Source organism: Raphanus sativus, chromosome 7 (genome assembly GCF_000801105.2).
Source record: "Raphanus sativus cultivar WK10039 chromosome 7, ASM80110v3, whole genome shotgun sequence".
In the NCBI taxonomy this organism is placed as follows: domain Eukaryota; kingdom Viridiplantae; phylum Streptophyta; class Magnoliopsida; order Brassicales; family Brassicaceae; genus Raphanus; species Raphanus sativus.
The window spans coordinates 22,922,382-22,945,821 of NC_079517.1; the positions used below are offsets into that span (position 1 = coordinate 22,922,382).

At 38.3% G+C, this 23,440-nt stretch overlaps 2 protein-coding genes and 1 non-coding gene across 4 annotated transcripts; all 3 read left to right on the forward strand.

Annotated features, from left to right (window-relative positions):
• The first annotated feature begins 967 nt into the window (after nt 1-967).
• Nucleotides 968-1,074, forward strand: LOC130498147 (small nucleolar RNA R71). Its single transcript, XR_008937069.1, has one exon. It is a non-coding gene; the product is annotated as a small nucleolar RNA R71 (small nucleolar RNA).
• Nucleotides 1,075-8,412: 7,338 nt separating this feature from the next.
• LOC108824960 (uncharacterized) lies at nt 8,413-9,529 on the forward strand. Its single transcript, XM_056991456.1, has 3 exons — nt 8,413-9,179; nt 9,251-9,457; nt 9,524-9,529. The coding sequence occupies exons 1-3, from the start codon at nt 8,418-8,420 to the stop codon at nt 9,527-9,529; spliced, it is 975 nt and encodes a 324-aa protein (XP_056847436.1). The 5' UTR covers nt 8,413-8,417.
• Nucleotides 9,530-9,543: 14 nt separating this feature from the next.
• On the forward strand, nt 9,544-11,530 carry LOC108824255 (uncharacterized). Of its 2 annotated transcripts, none has more exons than XM_056991255.1 (5): nt 9,544-9,643; nt 9,738-9,845; nt 9,934-10,170; nt 10,246-11,003; nt 11,075-11,530. In XM_056991255.1, the coding sequence occupies exons 1-4, from the start codon at nt 9,620-9,622 to the stop codon at nt 10,789-10,791; spliced, it is 915 nt and encodes a 304-aa protein (XP_056847235.1). In that variant the 5' UTR covers nt 9,544-9,619; the 3' UTR covers nt 10,792-11,003; nt 11,075-11,530. The 2 variants fall into 2 exon arrangements, with proteins under 2 accessions (XP_056847235.1, XP_056847236.1); XM_056991256.1 differs by having other exon boundaries at nt 9,934-10,146.
• Nucleotides 11,531-23,440: the final 11,910 nt, after the last annotated feature.

The following is a 23,440-nucleotide window of genomic DNA, read 5'->3' on the forward strand; positions in this document are numbered from 1 at the left end:
CCTTTGGCTTCCACAATCTTCTCTAAGATCTCATCATTGATCTTCTCATCCACAATCACAACCTCATCATCAATGTTGATGGCTACGCCCTCACCTTGTTTCTCAGCATCCTTGGTGAGAGTTGGAGGAGGCAACTGCTTGCCACTCCTAAGGGTAACAGCCTTCATTGTTTCCTTGGGGTTTTGCTCAGGTTTTCCAGGTAGAGAACCCTGCTGGCGATTTTGGTTGAGTAGTCAAGGAAGCAAACTGGTTCTCCAAGGCCTTGAACTTGTTGTTAAGCTCATTGTAGCTACCATCAATCTTGTTGTGGAGATTCTTCAGCTCATATCGAACATGCTTTTCACTTCTAGTTTGAGACTCCAAGATTTGTTTCAGTAGAATATATGTGCTGCTGGCCTGAGGAGTAGAACTAGAAGGATGAGCATGCTGCTGAGAAGATTGGTTTCCTTTGTTGGGAAAACCAGGAGGAGGATTCTGCTGAGGCTGAGAGTTGCCTTGCTGGTTGTTCCTAGGCTGGTAACCAGTCTGCTGGTTGTTTGGGTAAGATCGCTGTTGGTAGTTGTTGTACTGAAAATTGGGCTCCTTCTTGTACCAACTGCCATTGTTGTTGATGAAACATAGCTCTTCTTGACCCTCCAAACCTTCAACTTCATTAGCACCAGGAGGTGCTTCTTGGTCTGGGTTACCAACGAAGTTCAGCTGTTCCTGTGTAGCCTTATGAGCAATCAGAATGTCGATCTTATCCTGCAAAGCCTTTAACTCTTTCCTCGTCTGCTTATCATCAGTTCTATCTCCTCTGTCATGGTCTCTATTGTAGACTGCGTCACTCTTCACCATGTTGTCAACCAGCTCCTCTGCATCTGCTTCAGTTCTCCCCAAGAAGAACCCATTACTTGCAGTGTCCAATCTGGATCTGTACTTAGGAAGTGCACCCCTGTAGAAGGTGCTCAGCAAGCTCTCTTTGGAGAAACCATGATGTGGACACTGAGCTTGGTAGCCCTTGAATCTCTCCCAAGCTTCACTGAAGCCTTCCAAGTTCTTCTGCTGGAAATTGGATATCTCGTTTCTTAGCTTAGCAGTTCTTGAAGTAGAGAAGAACTTCTCCAAGAATGCTCTCTTGCAGTCATCCCAGGTGGTGATGGAGTCGCTAGGTAGAGACTTCTCCCACTGACGTGCCTTATCTCCCAGAGAGAAAGGGAATAGCTTGAGTTTGAAGGCATCCTCGGACACACCATTGGTCTTTGACAAACCACAGTAGCTGTCAAACTTGTCCAAGTGATCAAATGGGTCTTCTACGGCCAAGACATGATACTTGTTGTTCTCGATCACGTTGAGGAGTCCTGGTTTGACCTCAAAGTTGTTAGCCTCCACAGCTGGGGCTCTGATGCCAAGCCTATGACCATTGATGTTGGGACGGTCATAGGTACCAATTGGCCGAGCAGGTCGCGGAGGGTGCTGAGGGTTAACCCCTTGACCGTTTGCAAGTGGATCCATATCGATGTCCTGCTCAGCTCTTCTCTGTCTGGATATACCCCTTTCAAGTGCTCTAATGTCAGGTACAAGTGGAACTAGGTCTGATGTGCCCTTGCTCCTCAAGTTCATACACCTGAAATGAAAAGAGGGATGAAAATGTAGAATCAGTAAACAGAAAATTAAAAATGACTTAGTCTCAAGCAAGTGACTAAATCTCAATGTTTAAATCAACTCGGAATTTGGCAACGGCGCCAATTTGATGCTAGGAGTTTCAAGGCTCCTAAAACAAATGTTGTAATATGAGTGAAATGTCGAACCAATTCCAAGGGATTCAAAGCACCAAGAATGCAAGTACTTTCTTAATCTAAGTGCAATCGATGATTTGATGATTCTAAAACTAAGAATGCAATAATGAAACAATAAAACAGTAAATGAATGAACTTTCTTTTATGAGAAAGGAGAACCCATGGGTATAGGAATTTAGACCTTGGGTGATCAAGCTTCGAACTAAGGATGGCAACGATCAATCAAACTAACAACCTTAAGCCTAGACACGATTCTAAGCAAGCTCTATGTCTAGATGAATGCTCATTTGCTAACATATTTCAGACATCAAATGTCTTTGGCTGAATAATATAGAAGCAATCATTAACAACAAATCTATTGGCTATCTTAACACCCTTAACAACAAATGTCTTTGGTAAAGTATGTTAAGAGCTTAGGAGAGTTGACTCGGGCATTTCATCGAACACTTTGTGAGTGGAAAATGCCTAGAGATCAACCTTTGAGTGGCCAACTCAAAGATGCATTAAGAATACTCTTCTAGCAAGGAGATTGAATGATATACACTAAAACATCCTAGAACTAACCTAATCACCCTTGGTCTCCTAACCCATGAATCCTATGGAGGATTACTGACTAAGGTTCATGATCATTCTTAAACCTATTTGAGGTTTCAGATTGATCATTAACAGAATAAGAAATCAATAAGATAAACAACAAGAACAATCGAATCAATGATCAAAAAAGATCAAGAACTTTCAATAGAATGATGTTTACCAAGTAACCAAAGATAATCTGCCTGGTGGCTACCAAATGATAACTTAAACATAGGCTTAGAGTGTGTAAATCGTAGAGGGCAAAATAGTAATTTAACATAAAACACGGTGCACATCGGCTTAATGACAGGCCACTATGCTGCTGTGGGTAACAAGGCCGCTGGGTCTCGATGTGGAGCGGTATCCTGACTCATGGCCTCAAGGCCGCTGTGCCCAAAAGCCGCTGGGACACTTAGCCTCGTTTTCTCCATGATTGTAACGTGGCGGCTTCAGGAACCGATTGAGCGTACGCAATTTTATTATCCAACACTTGGTTTCGCAGCGGCATAATGACACCGTGACTCAAGGCCGCTGTGGACGCAAAAGGCCGCTGCAACACTTAGTGAAATAGGCACACGAGCTGGACCATCACTCTTGCCTCTAAAACACCTCTCAAACCTTCCATGATCACCATGTTGCATCTCCAACACCTGATAAGGACATGTGCAATGAAATGCATCCTAGATATGCCTAGATGATGCCTTTGATGATCAAAATGCAGACTAATGAATGGTTAAAACAATGCAAATAAGTAAGATATCAATGACCAGAAAGTTGAATAAATCTCATAGGTGTTATGAGGTAGAAGCTATCACACTTTCTATTCAGATGATTCCAGATTAGCATGTTCGGACATATCTTCAAGATTCTTATCAAACCAGGATGAACCAAGATGTAAGAAGCTTGATTTGAAACATTAATCAGTATAGAAACACCAGGAAGTTGAATAAATCAAATAGGAGTTATAAGGAAGAAGCTATCCCACTTTCTATTCAGATGATTCCAGATTACCCTATTCAGACATAAGGTAATATCTTCATGATTCTTATCAAACCAGGATGAACCAAGATGTAAGAAGCTTGATTTGAAACCATTAATCAGTATAGAATTACCAGGAAGTTGAATAAATCTCATAGGAGTTATGAGGAAGAAGCTATCCCACTTTCTATTCAGATGATTATAGATTACCTTGTTGGGACATATGGTAATATCTTCATGATTCTTATCAAACCAGGATGAACCAAGATGTAATAAGCTTGACTTGAAACCATTAATCAGTATATTATCCCCAGGAAGTTGAATAAATCTCATAGTAATTATGAGGAAGAAGCTATCCCACTTTTCATTCAGATGATTCCAGATTAGCCTGTTCGGACATATAGCAATATCTTGATGATTTATATCAAACCAGAAGAAACCAATATGTAAGAAGCTTGATTTGAAACAATTAATAAGTGTAGAATGGCCAGGAATTTGAATAAATCACATAGGAGTTATGAGGAAGAAGCGATCCCACTTTCTATTCAGATGATTCCAGATTACTCTGTTCGGACATATGGTAATATCTTCATGATTTTTATCAAACCAGGATGAACCAAGATGTAATAAGCTTGATTTGAAACCATTAATCAGTATATTATCCCCAGGAAGTTGAATCAATCTCATAGGAGTTATGAGGAAGAAGCTATCCCACTTTTCAGTCAGATGATTCCAGATTAGTCGGTTCGGACATATAGCAATATCTTGATGATTCATATCAAACGATAAGGAACCAAGATGTAAGAAGCTTGATTTGAAACCATTAATAAGTGTACAATGACCAGCAAGTTGAATAAATCTCATAGGAGTTATGAGGAAGAAGCTATCACACTTTCTATTCAGATGATTCCAGAATACCCTATTCATACATATGGTAATATCTTCATGATTCTTATCAAACCAGGATGAACCAAGATGTAAGAAGCTTGATTTGAAACATTAATCAGTATTGAAGCTCCAGGAAGTTGAATAAATCTCATAGGAGTTATTAGGAACAAGCTATCCCACTTTCTATTCAGATGATTCCAGATTACCCTGTTCGGACATATGGTAATATCTTCATGATTTTTATCAAATCAGGATGAACCAAGATATAAGAAGCTTGATTTGAAACCATTAATCAGTATATTATCCCCAGGAAGACGAATAAATCTCATAGGAGTTATGAGAAAGAAGGTATTTCACTTTATATTCAGATGATTCCAGATTAGCATGTTTGGACATATGGTAATATTTTCATGATTATTATCAAACCAGAAGGAACAAATATGTAAGAAGCTTGATTTGAAACCATTAATCAGTAAATTATCCCCAGGAAGTTGAATAAATCTCATAGGAGTTATTAGGAAGAAGCTATCCCACTTTCAATTCAGATGATTCCGGATTATCCTGTTCGGACATATGGTAATATCTTCATGATTCTTATCAAACCAGGATGAACCAAGATGTAAGAAGCTTGATTTGAAACAATTAATCAGTATAGAATAACCAGGAAGTTGAATAAATCTCATAGGAGTTATGAGGAAGAAGCTGTCCCACTTTCTATTTAGGTGATTCCAGATTAGCATGTTCGGACATATGGCAATATCTTCATGATTCTTATCAAACCAGAAGGAGCTAAGATGTAAGAAGCTTGATTTGAAACCATTAATCAGTATAGAATCACCAGGAAGTTGAATAAATCTCATAGGAATTATGAGGAAGAAGCTATTCCACTTTCTATTCAGATGATTCCAGATTACCATGTTCGGACATATGGTAATATCTTCATGATTCTTATCAAATCAGGATGAACCAAGATGTATTAAGCTTGATTTGAAACCATTAATCAGTATATTATCCCCAGGAAGTTAAATAAATCTCATAGGAGTTATGAGGAAGAAGCTATTCCACTTTTCATTCAGATGATTCCATATTACCCTGTTGGGACATATGGTAATATCTTCATGATTCTTATCAAACCAGGATGAACCAAGATGTAATAAGCTTGATTTGAAACCATTAATCAGTATATTATCCCCAGGAAGTTGAATAAATCTCATAGGAGTTATGAGGAAGAAGCTATCCCACTTTTCATCTTAGGAGTTATGAGGAAAAAGCTATCCCACTTTTCATTCAGATGATTCCAGAATAGCCTGTTCGGACATATATGATACATGCTGAGAATCTCACTCTAGCTTTTCTCACAAGAAATCAAAACCTACGGCTTAAATGAAATGAAGATCGCCACTCAAAGATGTGAAAGGCTTTGAGATAAGATCAAGAACCAGCACCTAAGTGAATCTCACACAAAGATAAAGGTTCCACACTTGTATCCTAAGAAAGAATCTCACATAACTTAGAAATGACAAGAACAAGCATAAAAGCTCTCAAGAGAAAATCTCACTTTTTATTCAATACTCAAGTCTGCTTTTACAATGAATGGAGAGGAGCTTTATATATAGCTCTTGGACAAAATCAAAGACATAAATGAAAGGCGGATTTCTAGGAAAAATCATAATTAAAAGACAATCAAAATGCTGGTCAAAAGGGCTGATCTCAAGGGATTGAGATTTGCTTATTAAGAAGATGATGACCACGCCTTTAATACCATTGATCCACATCTTTATTAGCTGATAAGGAGGCTTAAGTGGTGGCCTTTGTTTGGGAATAGCCAGCTGAGTCAAACAAACCACATGCTTGATGGTGTCTAGGTTCATTCGAGTCCAAACATGGAAAGTTTTGTCTACTTTAGGAGCTGTGGATTTCATGGCCGCATCATTCCCTCCCCCTTGTAAAAGTTTTGTCCTCAAAACTTGCTCATGTGATATAGGGATGTACCTCGGATTTTGCTGGACCTCTTCAGATGGATCAAGCGGTTCGGGCTCTTTGTTTTCATGCTCAATTTGGGCCGCCTGTTGGGCCAACTCCTCCAAACAATTGCATGAGTGTCCTTGTATGTGGAAACGGATCTCATTTTTTAGCCCATAAGCAAACTGGTCCATGATATCCTCATTCCTTACTCCTGGATTGAGCCGAATGCGAAGATGGTTGAATTGCTTGTGGTACTCCATGACCGTCTTATCATCTTGGCAAAGCGTGCGAAATTGCCTCCGGATTTCTTGATACTGATCGTGTGGGATGTATTGCTTCCTCATCATATTTTTCATCTCACCCCAAGTATATTCTCGAGAATTCCAGCGACGGCCTCCTTTTGCAGTAGATTGTCTCCACCAGAGTTGAGCTAGGTCGATGAGTTGATCAGCAGCAATGTATACCTTCTCGAAATCTGGACAGCGGCAAGAAATGAAGAACTCATTCATCTTGTGCTCCCATTCAAAGTACTCATCTGGGCCTGATCTTCCTGCAAAATAATAATCTTCTTGCTTCAAAAGACTCCAAGGATGGTCGGCCATGTTGCTGTTGCTGGACTGGTTTTCCATAACTTCTCTTTATAATTTTTGTATGAAAGAAACTTAGAGAAAAAAAAAACAAAACAGAAAAGAAAGAGAGAGGAAAACGATTTTTCTGGTTTTTTTTTTTTGGAAAGTAGAATGAAAAACAGAAAAAAATGATAGGAGCTTTTAGCTCTGATACCAAATGATACAGGCTGAGAATCTCACTCTAGCTTTTCTCACAAGAAATCAAAACCTACGGCTTAAATGAAATGAAGATCGCCACTCAAAGATGTGAAAGGCTTTGAGATAAGATCAAGAACCAGCACCTAAGTGAATCTCACACAAAGATAAAGGTTCCACACTTGTATCCTAAGAAAGAATCTCACATAACTTAGAAATGACAAGAACAAGCATAAAAGCTCTCAAGAGAAAATCTCACTTTTTATTCAATACTCAAGTCTGCTTTTACAATGAATGGAGAGGAGCTTTATATATAGCTCTTGGACAAAATCAAAGACATAAATGAAAGGCAGATTTCTAGGAAAAATCATAATTAAAAGACAATCAAAATGCTGGTCAAAAGGGCTGATCTCAAGGGATTGAGATTTGCTTATTAAGAAGATGATGACCACGCCTTTAATACCATTGATCCACATATTTATTAGCTGATAAGGAGGCTTAAGTGGTGGCCTTTGTTTGGGAACAGCCAGCTGAGTCAAACAAACCACATGCTTGATGGTGTCTAGGTTCATTCGAGTCCAAACATGGAAAGTTTTGTCTACTTTAGGAGCTGTGGATTTCATGGCCGCATCAATATAGCAATATCTTGATGATTCATATCAAACCAGAAGGAACCAACATGTAAGAAGCTTGATTTGAAACAATTAATAAGTGTAGAATGGCCAGGAAGTTGAATAAATCTCATAGGATTTATGAGGAAGAAGCTATCCAACTTTCTATTCAGATGACACTACAGGAAATGTGGGTATTAATAGCGTCGTAGTATATCGTTTTTTACAGCTCTGCTATTGTATACCAACACTGGCCTTTATAATAGCGTTTATTAAACTGAAACGCTATGTTTGTAATCGCGGGAAAAGAAAAGAATTTGACCGCGTAAATTAACAAAGTGAAGCCGCCTTACCATTGCAGATCCAAAGATATTAGCTATCGTAAATGTAAAAATATATTATTTTAAAGCAAAAAAAAAAATAAGTAAACTAATACGTCTCGATTCCTTAAACTCTAGATCATTCTTCACTCTCTTCACTTTCTCACTGTTTCTCAGAAACTCCCGAGTGTTCTCTCGAATCGAAGCTTCAGCAGGTATGTTTCTCAGAAACTCTCGAGTGTTATATCTCATCGATTAATATTGTTTTTTCATGTGATTTTGGGATTCGATTTTGGCAAAACGATTCGATTTTGGGATTTGATTTTGATTTGGACATGTGAAAGTTTGTGATTTTCGGTTTTGATTTGAACATGCAATTCGGTTTTGATGTTTAGTTTGGTTTTAATCTCTTCGATTCGAATCTCTTTTCACATGCATGTCCGCGTTAACACATTATTCGATTATGGGTTTGTTCGGTTTAGATTTTGAATATGATTGTGGGTCCCGATTTGATTTTGGATTTGTTTATCAGTTTCAGAAATGGCAAAAACAAGAGGAGGAGGACAAGTTGGTTCTCGTCGGAGTAGACGTAATCAAGGCTTGGATGTAGTAGATCCAACAGTAACAGTGAAGAAAAGAACAACAAAGAAAGTGGCTGCCCCAACAAAGGCTTTAGTTCTAACGCCAACGAGAAGAAGTAGTAGAATCAAGAAAGTCGCTGCTCAAGATGACGAGGTGGAAGATGAGCTAGAAGATGTTACACCAGAATATATTCCGCGAGATGATGAGCTAGAAGATGTTACACCAGAATATATTTCGCGAGATGATGAGGTAGAAGATGTAACACCGGAAGATGTAACACCAGTGGCTGATCAAGCTGAGAAGGCAAGGTCTGAAGATGATAAAGAAGAAGGAGAAGCTTGTTTGAAAGGAAAGGAACAGAAAGAGGATGATGGAGAACCTGCTAATATGGTAGAAGATGAAGTTCTCAATGAGGAAGGGAACGAAGAAGTCAGCAATGCTCAAGATGATGAGATTCCTAGTAACGAAGGAGTTGAGCTACCAGGGGAAGACGTGAAAGAAAAAAATAGAAGAGGACCAACAAAGATGCGTAGAGTGGCTGAAAATCCTAATGAAAAGGTTGCGGTCACATTCACTGACTTTGGTGAGCATGTTGGACCTGGTTCAGTAACACTATCATCTTTTCTTGGTCCTCTTGTGAGGGAACATGTTCCGGTAACACTTTCTGATTGGAGAAGACTTGATGCAGCGACTAAAGCAACAATGTGGGAAGAAATTCAGGTATATATATGCTTTATTGAACCACAATATGACATTATAAACATGTTTGACCTTTGCTTATTTTGATGCAGGGGAGGTTTAACTTGCAAGAAGAGTGGCATAAAGCTGTTATTTTCAAGCAGTTGGGAAGCTTGTGGAGGGCTGGGAAGTCAAGGCTAGTGTCACAAGTACGGGCAGCGAAGACTGCTGCTGAGAGATTAAAATTAAAACCCAGCAATATCCCATCTATACAAGTGTGGAACACTTGGGTTAGGAGCAAGACTACCTCAAGTTTCACGGTAAATTATCCATATTTATATGTCATGTTCTATAAATTTAATTATGTCTTATTTCATGTCTTATAGATTTAGTCACATTCATATTTATATTGTAGGAAATAAGTGATAGGTACCGAGAGCTGAGAAAAAAATCAGATTTCTCATACCACCAGCCGCAAAGGAATGATTCGTTTAGCTTATGATATGGTAAGTAATATGTACTCAAACATCTATATATTGTATAGCTTATTAGAATAATTAAACTTCTGTGTACTGAGATATATGTATGTATTTTGTATAGAAAAAAAAGAGTCAAGACCCGAAAAAAGTGAGTAGGAGTAAGGTATGGATTGCGGGACATACTCACGCTGATGGTAGACCCGTGAAGCCTCAATATGCTGAGACTATTGTAAGAATTCTGGAACTTGTTATATATTGTGTTTCATCTTCTTGGATTATGATCATTGAGTTATATTGTGTATAAATGTTCGTATCAGGAACAAATCCAGTCACTTGATAGTCAAATGGACTCTACACCAGCTGCTGATAACATAAGGGAGGATGCTGTCACCAAGATTTTGGGAAAAGACAAACCTGGACGTGTAAGGGGGTTTGGTAGAGGGATTACGGCTACTAAACTAGCATTTCTGCAATCTAGAGACGCAAAGATTGCTGATATGGCTAGTGAGATTGAAGAGTTGAAGGGCATGGTCCGAGAGTTAGCTGGAAAGAAGGTACTCGTTTTCACTACATTTACTCAACTGGTCTGATTACAGTTAATAATTAATAATGGTTTTCTCTTCTCACAGAAAACTAATGGTGAGACTGAAACATCTGAGACAAGTGCTGGATTCAAAGAAGGAGTTAGAGTACAAATACTGGATTGTTTTGAGTCAGAAGATGTAGTTGTTGGTGAAGGAGAATTTTGCTCTGATGAACCGATGTACAAAATTGGTCGTGTGGCTATTGGTCCTAATGCAGTGGCTGTTATTGTTAAGTCTGCATTAATCTCGGAAGCTTTTCTCCGGAGGCCTACGACAGATGTATTATCTCTTGAGGATGCAGTGGGATGCAAAGTAGCTTGGCCAATAAATAAAGTGGTTTTGGACAGGAATCCAGTAGCGTCTCAAGATGTATCGATGGTAAAGTTTTTCAATCTAGTACTTTTTCGACATAAGTATAGGTCTCTCATCATTAGCTTGTTACATTGTAGCAACACAAGGAAGGTGAAACTCGAAGATGCAAAATCTATGACTGGACTTCAGAAGAAGAAGTGGTTATTGCTGAAGGTCTCCTGTGCTCATCTAATTCCAAAGAGATGGTTAACAATATACCTCTGGGTCCAAATGCGGTGAGCATTGAAGTGGTGAAGGTGTTTAAAGATAATGCTCATTTGTGGAGGCCAACTGCGGAGATGTTTTTGATTGGTGATGCAATTAACGAGAAAATCGCATGGCCACTCCTCAAGTTTGAAATCATGGCTTCGATCACTACAGCTGCAACACCTGCAAAACCTGCAGCCACGAAAACAGCATCACCTACCAAACCAGCAAAGAAAAAAGCAATGGTATGTTATTGAAATGAATAACCTTGTATTTGTTTGTCTGTTGGTTGACATTGGAACTTGTTGAGTTTTAGAGTCCAGGCAGCACTAGTACCCCCAAAAGTGCAAAGCAGAAGTGTATTCTCTTCGACTGCAGCAACACCGGACGTAAGGTAGCTGAAGGAAGAGTGGCTTCAACTGATCCGAAAGAGCTGTGTCACTTTGTGCCCCTGGGTCCAAATGCAAGCAAGGTGTGGGTTGAAGTGGCTAAGATTGGTGATGCAAAGGTGTGGAGGCCAAATTCAGAGATTGAATACATCTCTGATGCAATAGGTTCGGTTGTGGCATAGCCAAATGATAAACTGAAGTTGGTGTGAAAGTCTGAAACAATGTAGCTCTAGTTGTGTTTTTTTTTTCTCGACGGCTCTAGTTGTATTTCTAGTTTGAACTTATGTGAAGTTATGTGTAATATTTATGTGTGATATTATGTGTAAATTCACAAACAAAAAACAAATATTATGTGTAATATTAAGATATAATCTTGTGTACTATCGTTCAAATCTTTAAACTCCAAACAAATCCCTAAACCACAAACAAATCTCCAAACCCTATGTCCAAATCCCTAAACCCTAAAAAAATCCCTAAACCCCAAACAAATCTCCAAACCTTAATTCCAAATCCGTAAATCCCAAAGAAATCCCTAAACCCCAAACAAATCTCCAAACCCTAATTCCAAATCCCTAAACCCCAAACAAATCCCTAAATTGTTTTAGATGATAGATTTTTAAATTATAAGAAATCATATTGTAATCTTAATTTTATAAAAGACATTTGTTAAAAAAATTATAAAACTCATTTGTCCAAAATTCCAAACCCTATAGTCTTTGTACATACAATTATGTCTTAGTGTTTATGAATACTAGAGTTATATTGATGAGTTTTATAAAAACTCATATAAAATTTTATATATATACGAAATTATTTTTTTAAAAATTGGAATACTATAGTAATAAAAATTTTAAAATTTAATTTACTTTTTTTTTCTTATAAATCTATTTTATGTTAATTTTCTGATTTCAAACAAAATTAATACTGAGAGCCAATGGGGAGTAACCTCCAGGATTGCATACGTGGAAATTGCATACGCCGATGGATACATCTCGCCATCAATGATCAGAGCGTTCTTTTCTAAGCCAATGAGGAGCCACCACTAAGATCGCAGACTGATTAATCCTACACCGTTTGATTTACTGAACTTACTTTGATCAGAACCGTTCATTTGTTTTTCTCATTCTCTTCTCTCAGAAAACAACTCCGAACAAAACATCCTCTTCTTTCAGAACAAATCTAAGATCTGAAAGACGTGTATGTCTCGTTATCTTTGATTTGGATGACTCTTAGTTCCGTTCACCGATTGAAATAAAGCAAATGGATAAGACGTGGGTTTGGCTGCCAAGGTATAACCTAAGATCTCTCGAGCTCACTTGTATTCACCGATTGAAAGAAAGCTAACTACTTTTTCTAATATATCATGTAGGAATAGTGACGAGTACTCAGAAGGAGCAACTAATTTCGTGTATTCATCAGCAAGAAGATTGGAAATCTGTCTGAAATGCTGTGTCCTTGCAGAGACTGCCGCAATTTAAGCCATCAGCTAGTTGATAAAATAGTCGAGCATCTAGTGATTAGGGGTATGGATAAGAATTACAAGAGCTCTTGTTGGAGTATTCATGGTGAAAAAAGAGAATCTAAAGAAGACACTGGTCCTGGCAATGAAAGGGAGGCATATGAGTTGTTTAAGACAGCATTCTCCATGGATGAAGATGGTCCAAATCAGACGAATGAAAGTAGGGTGGAGCCAAATGATGGTGATGAAGCAGCAGAGGAAACTGAGTTTAGGAAAAAGTTAAGAGACGCTGAAACGCCATTGTACTCGGATTGTATCAAACACACGAAGGTTTCAGCAATCATGGGACTTTAGAGATTCAAGGTTAAAAGTGGTGTGTCTGAGAATTACTTCGATCAGCTGTTGGTTTTGCTTAAGGATATGCTACCTGAAGACAATGTGCTTCCAAAGAGTATGGATGCAATCAAGAAATTTCTGAAGATCTTTGGGTTCGGCTACGACAATATTCATGCTTGCAAGAATGATTGCATACTATATAGGAAGGAGTATGAGAACCTACAAAGCTGTCCAAGATGCAAAGTTTCAAGATGGGAAATGGATAAGCACAGTAATGAGATAAAGGTGGGGATTCCGGCAAAGGTCCTTAGATATTTTCCAATCAAGGACAAGTTTAGGAGGATGTTTAGATCAAAGAGGATGGCTGAAGATATGCGTTGGCACTATACCAATGCGACTGAAGATGGTACGATGCGACACCCCGTTGATTCTATCTCTTGGGCACAAGCGAATGATAAATGGCCAGACTTTGCTGCTGAACCAAGGAATCTTCGACTTGGAATTTCTACAGATGGGATGAACCCTTTCTCCATGCAAAACAGCAATCACAACACATGGCCAGTGTTGTTAGTGAACTACAACACGGCTCCAACGATGTGTATGAAGGCTGAGAATATAATGCTGACATTGCTGATCCCTGGTCCAACAGCTCCTGGTAATAACATAGATGTCTACTTAGCACCATTAATAGATGATCTGAAAGATTTGTGGGCTGAGGGTATTGAAGTCTATGACTCATTTACGAAGGAGAATTTCACACTTAGAGCCTTGCTGCTTTGGAGTATCAGTGACTATCCTGCATTAGGAACCTCGTCTGGATGTAAAGTGAAGGGGAAACAAGCATGCAATGTATGTGGAAAGGATACACCTTCTAGGTGGCTTAAGTTCAGCCGCAAGTTTGTCTACATGGGAAATAGAAAGAGACTACCGCCTGGCCATCGTTACAGATATAAAAAAGCTTGGTTCGACAACATAGTGGAGGAAGGGAATGCGAGTAGGATACAAACTGGCGCTGAGATATATGAGACATTACAAGCTTTTAGGAATGATTTTGGAAGACCTCTAGATAAGGAGAAAAAAAAGAGAAGACCAGAGTTGGAAGATGATGAGATGGTTCATGAAGAAGAGTGTGAAGAATCAAATGATCTATGGCGGTGGAAGAAGAGATCAATATTCTTTGAACTACCTTACTGGAAGGTAAAGCATAGTAATCAGGAACTATATTCTCTCCTTCTTGTATATGAATATGCCTAACAGTTTCTTGTTTAATTTCTTAGGATATGCATGTTCGTCATAATATTGACGTTATGCACGTTGAAAAGAATGTGTCGGATGCTATACTATCTATCTTGATGCAAAGTTCGAAGTCAAAAGATGGTTTGAAAGCAAGAAAAGACTTAGCAGATATTGGAATCAGAAGTCACTTGCACACAGAGGTTAGGGGTTCGAAAACATACTTACCTCCAGCATCGTATTGGCTATCGAAGAAAGAGAAGACCATTTTCTGCAAAAGGTTATCTCAGTTTAGAGGTCCTGATGGTTATTGTGGAAATATTGCGAATAGTGTTTCAGTTAACCCTCCTAATTTAGGTAGTTTAAAGTCGCATGATCATCACGTGCTAGTACAGAACTTGTTACCAGCTGCATTAAGAGGGTTGTTGCATAGTGGTCCTAGGATTGCCATTAACAGATTATGCAGCTACTTTAACAGGTTGTGCCAACGCATCATTGACCCGGAGAAACTTATATTAATGGAGACAGAGTTTGTGGAAACAATGTGTCAACTAGAGCGCTTCTTCCCTCCATCTCTTTTTGATATCATGTTCCACCTTCCAATACATCTCTCAAAAGAGACACGCTTGGGAGGACCAGTTCACTTCCGCTGGATGTATCCATTTGAAAGGTTTGATGTACTCATTTGCTTCGATTAATGTATTTCTTGCAATGATGTTTGACTAATATTTATATGGCTTGACTGAGTTATAGGTACATGAAAACACTAAAGGCCTTTGTTAAGAATTATGCAAGGCCAGAAGCATGTATGGCTGAGGGGTATTTAGCTGGAGAATGTGTTGCATTTTGTTTAGAGTTCCTTCAAGATTCAGTACAAGTTCAAGAACCAGTTAATCGTAATGAAGATATTGAGGCTGATAGAGTCGTGGTTGAAGGTCGACCTCTGCAGAAGGGAGTAGAGGTCACCCTTTCAGATAAAGATAGAGACATTGCTCATCGCTATGTGCTAATGAACATGGCATCTATGGATCCCTATGTTGAGTAAGAGGTTACCCTTTCTGTTTCATCTACTTTTAATTATAATTTGATGTTCAAACCTGTTGTTTAATGTCAAATCAGGATGCATTTAGAAGAATTACAAGCTAATGATACTCGATGTGCTAGAAATGAAACTCTGCCGTGGAAACACCATACTGAGCAGTTTGCAGAATGGGTTAAAAAAAAGGTTTTCAACTCCAACTCGTTTTCTTCTATAATATTTTATACATCTTGTTGGATTGATGAACATGACGAGATTGTTGGATGAACACGTTGTTAGATTGTTAGATTGACAATACTGCTTAGCTCTTAGCTTGATGATGAACACGTTGTTAGATTGTTGGATTGTTCGATTGATGAACATGTTGTCTTCGCAGATTCAGTCAGACTCAACAAATAGTCATTCTAAGGAGTTGAGGTGGTTGGCATTCGGACCAAGAAATGCTGCTTTAGCATATAAAGGGTTTATTATTAAGGGCCAGCGGTTTCATACGGATGCGGTTAAGCCGAAGACTCAAAACAGTGGAGTAAGTTATGAAGCATTTAGCATGTGTAGATCAAGTGCTCGAGATATGAGACAAGTTGCTGATATGCTTACATATTATGGAGTTATAAAGGAGATTTTACTGCTGGACTATCACATGTTCAAAGTACCGCTGTTCAGATGCAATTGGGCTAACACAGGGAATGGTGTGAAGGAAGAAGATGGCTTCACTCTCTTTAACCTTCATATGAACCAGGCAGCTTATTTGAAAGATCCGTTCATTCTGCCCTCTCAAGCAAAACAGGTTTTCTACTCTAGGGAAGATGATAATTCTAATTGGTATGTTGTTATGAGAGCACCACCTAGAGGCTACCATGAGTTGGAAACAGAAGAGGTTTTAGGTGCTGCAGCTTTACCTGTCCAAGAAGTCGATGATCTGTGTGATGAAGCTTCTGATGATGATAGTCTTTATATTAGGGATGATTGTGAAGGGTGGTTAGTGGTAGATTGATAATATTTCATTATGTAGTGTTGATGGTTTGTTTAAACAAGGAAATGTATTACACTCGCCTTTTTTTTAATATGAGTAATTTTAAAAATCACAAAAATTCGAAATAAATAATCCATTTTAAAAATATAAAATCAATTTATAATTATATATATATATAATATTCGGGTAAATAAAACGATTTAATAACACGAAACATTTGCTATCTTTGTATAACAAATTGCTATAGATAACTTCAGATTAATGAGTATTAATAACAATTATAACATGTTATTATAAGATTTAACAATTGCATAGAAAACGACGCTATCGTTGTTTACTTAACTATAGCATACGAAAGATCCGCTATAGAAAGTGTCGGACCTATTATAACGGGCGCTGTGAGAGCGTTTAAGGAAACGCTATGGTAAGGGACTAATAGCATTTAACAGCCGCTATTAATACCCACATTTCCGGTAGTGTGATTCCAGATTACTCTGTTCGGACATATGGTAATATCTTCATGATTTTTATCAAACCAGGATGAACCAAGATGTAATAAGCTTAATTTGAAACCATTAATCAGTATATTATCCCCAGGAAGTTGAATAAATCTCATAGGAGTTATGAGAAAGAAGCTATTTCACTTTCTGTTCAGATGGTTCCAGATTAGCATATTCGGACATATGGTAATATCTTCATGATTATTATCAAACCAGAAGGAACAAAGATGTAAGAAGCTTGATTTGAAACCTTTAATCAGTATATTATCCCCAGGAAGTTGAATAAATCTCATAGGAGTTATTAGGAAGAAGCTATCCCACTTTCAATTCAGATGATTCCAGATTACCCTGTTCGGACATATGGTAATATCTTCATGATTCTTATCAAACCAGGATGAACCAAGATGTATGAAGCTTGATTTGAATCAATTAATCAGTATAGAATAACTAGGAATTTGAATAAATATCATAGGAGTTATGAGGAAGAAGCTATCCCACTTTCTATTTAGATGATTCCAGATTAGCATGTTCGGACATATGGAAATATCATCATGATTCGTATCAAACCAGAAGGAACTAAGATGTAAGAAGCTCGATTTGAAACCATTAATCAGTATAGAATCACCAGGAAGTTGAATAAATGTCATAGGAGTTATGAGGAAGAAGCTATCCCACTTTCTATTTCAGATGATTCCAGATTACCCTGTTTGGACATATGGTAATATCTTCATGATTCTTATCAAACTAGGATGAACCAAGATGTATTAATCTTGATTTGAAACCATTAATCAGTATATTATCCCAGGAAGTTGAATAAATCTCATAGGAGTTATGAGGAAGAAGCTATCCCACTTTTCATTCAGATGATTCCAGATTAGCCTGTTGGACATATAGCAATATCTTGATGATTCATATCAAACGAGAAGGAACCAAGATGTAAGAAGCTTGATTTGAAACCATTAATAAGTGTAGAATGACCAGCAAGTTGAATAAATCTCATAGGAGTTATGAGAAAGAAGCTATCCCACTTTCTATTCAGATGATTCCAGAATACCCTGTTCATACATATGGTAATATCTTCATGATTCTTATCAAACCAGGATGAACCAAGATGTAAGAAGTTTGATTTGAAACATTAATCAGTATAGAAGCTCCAGGAAGTTGAATAAATCTCATAGGAGTTATGAGGAACAAGCTATCCCACTTTCTATTCAGTTGATTCCAGATTACCCTGTTCGGACATATGGTAATATCTTCATGATTCTTATCAAATCAAGATGAACCAAGATGTATTAAGCTTGATTTGAAACCATTAATCAGTATATTATCCCCAGGAAGTTAAATAAATCTCATAGGAGTTATGAGGAAGAAGCTATCCCACTTTTCATTCAGATGATTCCAGATTAGCCTGTTCGGACATATAGCAATATCTTGATGATTCATATCAAACGAGAAGGAACCAAGGTGTAAGAAGCTTGATTAGAAACCATTAATCAGTATAGAATTACCAGGAAGTTGAATAAATCTCATAGGAGTTATGAGGAAGAAGCTATCCCACTTTCTATTCAGATGATTCTATATTACCCTGTTGGGACATATGGTAATATCTTCATGATTCTTATCAAACCAGGATGAACCAAGATGTAATAAGCTTGATTTGAAACCATTAATCAGTATATTATCCCCAGGAAGTTGAATAAATCTCATAGGAGTTATGAGGAAGAATCTATCCCACTTTTCATCTTAGGAGTTATGAGGAAGAAGCTATCCCACTTTTCATTCAGATGATTCCGGGATAGTCTGTTCGGACATATAGCAATATCTTGATGATTCATAACAAACCAGAAGGAACCAACATGTAAGAAGCTTGATTTGAAACAATTAATAAGTGTAGAATGGCCAGGAAGTTGAATAAATCTCATAGGAGTTATGAGGAAGAAGCTATCCCACTTTATATTCAGATGATTCCAGATTACTCTGTTCGGACATATGGTAATATCTTCATGATTTTTATCAAACCAGGATGAACCAAGATGTAATAAGCTTGATTTGAAACCATTAATCAGTATATTATCCCCAGGAAGTTGAATAAATCTCATGAGTTATGAGAAAGAAGCTATTTCACTTTCTATTCAGATGATTCCAGATTAGCATGTTCGGACATATGGTAATATCTTCATGATTATTATCAAACCAGAAGGAACCAAGATGTAATAAGCTTGATTTGCAACCTTTAATCAGTATATTATCCCCAGGAAGTTGAATAAATCTCATAGGAGTTATGAGAAAGAAGCTATTTGACTTTCAATTCAGATGATTCCAGATTAGCATGTTCGGACATATGGTAATATCTTCATGATTATTATCAAACCAGAAGGAACAAAGATGTAAGAAGCTTGATTTGAAACCTTTAATCAGTATATTATCCCCAGGAAGTTGAATAAATCTCATTGGAGTTATTAGGAAGAAGCTATCCCACTTCAATTCAGATGATTCCAGATTACTCTGTTCGGACATATGGTAATATCTTCATGATTCTTATCAAACCAGGATGAACCAAGATGTATGAAGCTTGATTTGAATCAATTAATCAGTATAGAATAACTAGGAATTTGAATAAATCTCATAGGAGTTATGAGGAAGAAGCTATCCCACTTTCTATTTAGATGATTCCAGATTAGCCTGTTCTGACATATGGAAATATCTTCATGATTATTATCAAACCAGAAGGAACTAAGATGTAAGAAGCTAGATTTGAAACCATTAATCAAGATAGAATCACCAGAAAGTTGAATAAATCTCATAGGAGTTATGAGGAAGAAGCTATCCCACTTTCTATTTCAGATGATTCCAGATTACCATGTTTAGACATATGGTAATATCTTCATGATTCTTATCAAACCAGGATGAACCAAGATGTAAGAAGCTTGATTTGAAACCATTAATCAATATATTATCTCCAGGAAGTTGAATAAATCTCATAGGAGTTATGAGGAAGAAGTGATATACCATGATTTTGACCCACTTTTAGGCATGGTATATTGGTATTTTTGGATATATTCTATCCATTATGGGGTCTTTATTACATATTTATAGGTGCATGAGCTAATGGAAGAAATATGATGATTTTGGAGTATTTTGGAGCACTTTAGAGATTTTACCCGAGAAAGACCAAATCGACCATTCGAGGTTGACAATGAGAGAAGCGCGTCGATCCATGTACACTCAGTACTATCGATCGACACTCAGCCGCAGAAATCCACATTTGGTCACAGCCGACTTGAAGCCCAAGACACTATCTATTTACCATAATGCTCCTGACGTGTTTTAACCTAATTATTCTACTATTTATGTCTTGCCTATGTGTTTTGGCAGACAACGGTTTTTCTAAGATAGTTTCTAGTTTCATAGTTTTGGTGAGAGAGAGAGTTGTCAAATCTGAGAGCATTCTTGAACACCATTTATTTATCTATTCTATTTACAGAGCTTTTTATGATCTTGTCTATGTGTTGCTTAGCTATGTCTGAGTAAACACCCTTGTTAGATTTGAGGTTCAAATAGGTATGAGGGATTAGCCCAAAATATGATTACCAGAGCATGTGATATTCATCTTTGAAGATCATACTTAATGCTTGTGTAGAAGTAGCTAACCTACACATGAATACAAAGATACAATCAGTGGATCTATCTTCATAGAGCCAGCAACTCATCTGGAACAAGGACAGCTGATTGGGTGATTGTTTGGTGAACTGTATTCAACCTACGATCGGTAAAGCTTGCTAGTGGTGCATCGATCGATACTCCTACTGAGTGATCAATCGATAGACGCAGGATAAATGAAAATCGATACATACGACAGCATATCGATCGATACATGCGACAGCAAGTCGATCGATACATGCATAGGCATATCGATCGATATCCTAATCTATGACCTGCCTGGGCGTGTTCATCGGTTCTAGTAATAGATGGTCGCAACGACAGTTGGGCTATTGTTTAGTTGGGTTTTTAAATATAATGCAAGCATCTCAAATAGGAATCATACCTCTATAATCCTGATAACCTGAATAGCAACTTTAGATCTAACTCTTTTAAATCATACTAGTTAACCCATCCAATCATCTTGAGTAATTGTCCTGCTCAAACCAATTCCTTGTTACTTTTATTACTGCACTAATAACAAATCTTTAGCCTAGCTTAGTTACAATAATATCTTTTGATTCCTCAGCTCCTTGTGGATTCGATCCCTAAGTACTACAATTGACCTCTTTTGATGAGAGTAATATTGCTATAGGGTAATTTGAGCAAGTATCAAATTTGGCGCCGTTGCAGGGGAGCTTTGATCGTCATTAGATTTTATTTAAGTTTAGGTTTTTCTTTTTAGTTAATTTTGTCAACTGATAAATTTTTCTTATTTTTCTTTTCAGGTGTATGCCCAGCATAACCAGAAGCAAGGAAAACAAGGAATTATTGTATGCCAACCTCGCTGCTTTGGAATGTTCAATCCGCAAACAGATACGTTCCGCATCGATCGATACACCTAAATGTGCATCGACCGACTTCCACCGCCAACCGTCTACCGAGGTTCAGTCACTGCCGACCGATACCAATTCACTGACATCGATCGATACTTTTCCTTCCACATCGACCGATACTTTTCAGTACCCATCGACTCACATCTTTCATCCGACATCGACCGATACTGCATCTCGCACATCGATCGATACTGAGAACATGGTCGCGACTTTGATACTCCGAGCGGACGAACATGGAAACCTGCATGACCAAGATGGTCACCTGCGTAATGCAGCAGGTCAAAAGATTAATGATCAGGGGATCGCAATCCCTGATATAGAAGCTGAAGCTGCTGCAGCTGCTGCTCAAGCTGCAGACGAGGCCACCAGAAACAGATCACTGGCTGACTACAACCGTCCAGATCAATACTATGCCAACAGATCTGCAATCCGCCCTCCAGAGATTCAGAGGACAGATTTTGAGGTGAAGCCTATCTACTACACACTTGTACGACATATACCCTACAGTGGATCACCTAACGAGCATCATATGGACCATCTAGAGAGGTACGAGGATCTCATATCAGTTATCAAAGCCAATGGAATACCTGCTGACTACCTACTTTGCAAGCTTTTCAAGAACTCTCTTACTGGAGAAGCTTTGCAATGGCTTAAGCAACTATCACCAGGATCTCTTACTTCCTGGAATGAAATCAAGAATGCTTTCTTGATCAACTGCTTTGATGAAGCACACGCAGAAGACTTGAGGACTAAGATTGCTACATTCAAACAGAAGCCTGCAGAACCTTTCAGACGCTGTTGGGTCCGATTCAAGACGCTACTAAGCACTTTGTTCAGAGGCTTAGATCTGATCTACCAGACAGCTCTAGACACAACTAGTGAAGGAAACTTCAACACCAGGAATCCAGAAGAGGCAGTGAGACTTATCGAAAACTTGGCAACTAGCAACAGTACCAAGAACACTGACTACGAAAGGAGAAAAGCAGCCAATGCTTTAGGAATAGAGCAGATGGACGAGATGAAAATCAAGCCAAACAGCTTTAAGAAGCAAGTCAATTTTGCTGAAGATGTGGAAATCATTGAGACTGATGAGGAAGAGGATGTGAATTACATAGGAGGATTCCAGATATATGGGAATCAGAACCAGAACAGAAATTTCTATGGCAACAGTCAGAGAAGCAACTTCAACCAGAATTCACAGTACCAGAAGCCTTTCAGCAACAAAAACTTCAGCAGCAACAAGAACCTCGCAAATTCCTTCTACCAGAATCCACCACCACCTACTCAAGAGAGCAAGTTTGGAACTATGCTTGACTCAGTTCTAGAGGGTCAACTGCTCACAGTGGATTTCAATGGGAAGATAGATACTGTGTACAACAGTTTGATCTCCAAGTTCGACACTTTGAGCACTTATGTGAAGAAATTGGAGATACAAGTGGTTCAGACTTCTGAAGATATCAAGAGACAAGAAGCCTTCATCAAAGCCAGAGAAGAAAATCTCATAAGACACCACATCAATGCTATTGTGGTAGAAGATTTCTATGTAGTGGATGAATATGGGAACCCCTATAAGAAGGTTGTTGGAGCCGGCGATGCTATGCATATTGACACCCATCGATCGATAGAAGATGAACGTGATCAATCGACGTGGGAAGAAGACTATCGTTCGATGTTCAAGGTACAAAATCGATCGACATAGTCCATCAGATCTACGGTTACAAGCAACCCAGTTTGGATAATCACGCATGAAGAATTCGCAGAGAAATACCCGAACCCACTCCACCCTTTCGACGATCGATCCGAAGACGAAGAAATCGATCCCCTTACTGCCATCCCCATCGATCGACATGACAATACTGTCATCGATCGATGCGAAGTTCCTAAACCGAGAGTGCAACTACCAAAGATCGAGATAACCAAGATCAATGCACTCAAACCCCGACCAAACCTTCAGATAACCAATCAGAAGGGGTTGAGGATACATCAGAGCCCATGGAGATAGAAAAGGGAAGTGCAAGGAGAACCATAAGAAAAAGGAAAGAGAAGGTTCCCAAGCATCTTAAAAGAGAGGCTAACCCTACAGAGTTGGAAAATTTCAAGAAGAGCGTCTTGAAGGTTCCTATTGACAGACCCTTTGAAGAAGCTTACTTCACACATAGATTGTGGATGTTCTTCAGAGAGACTAGAGTTACAGAGGCTGATATTGAGAAGATGTTCA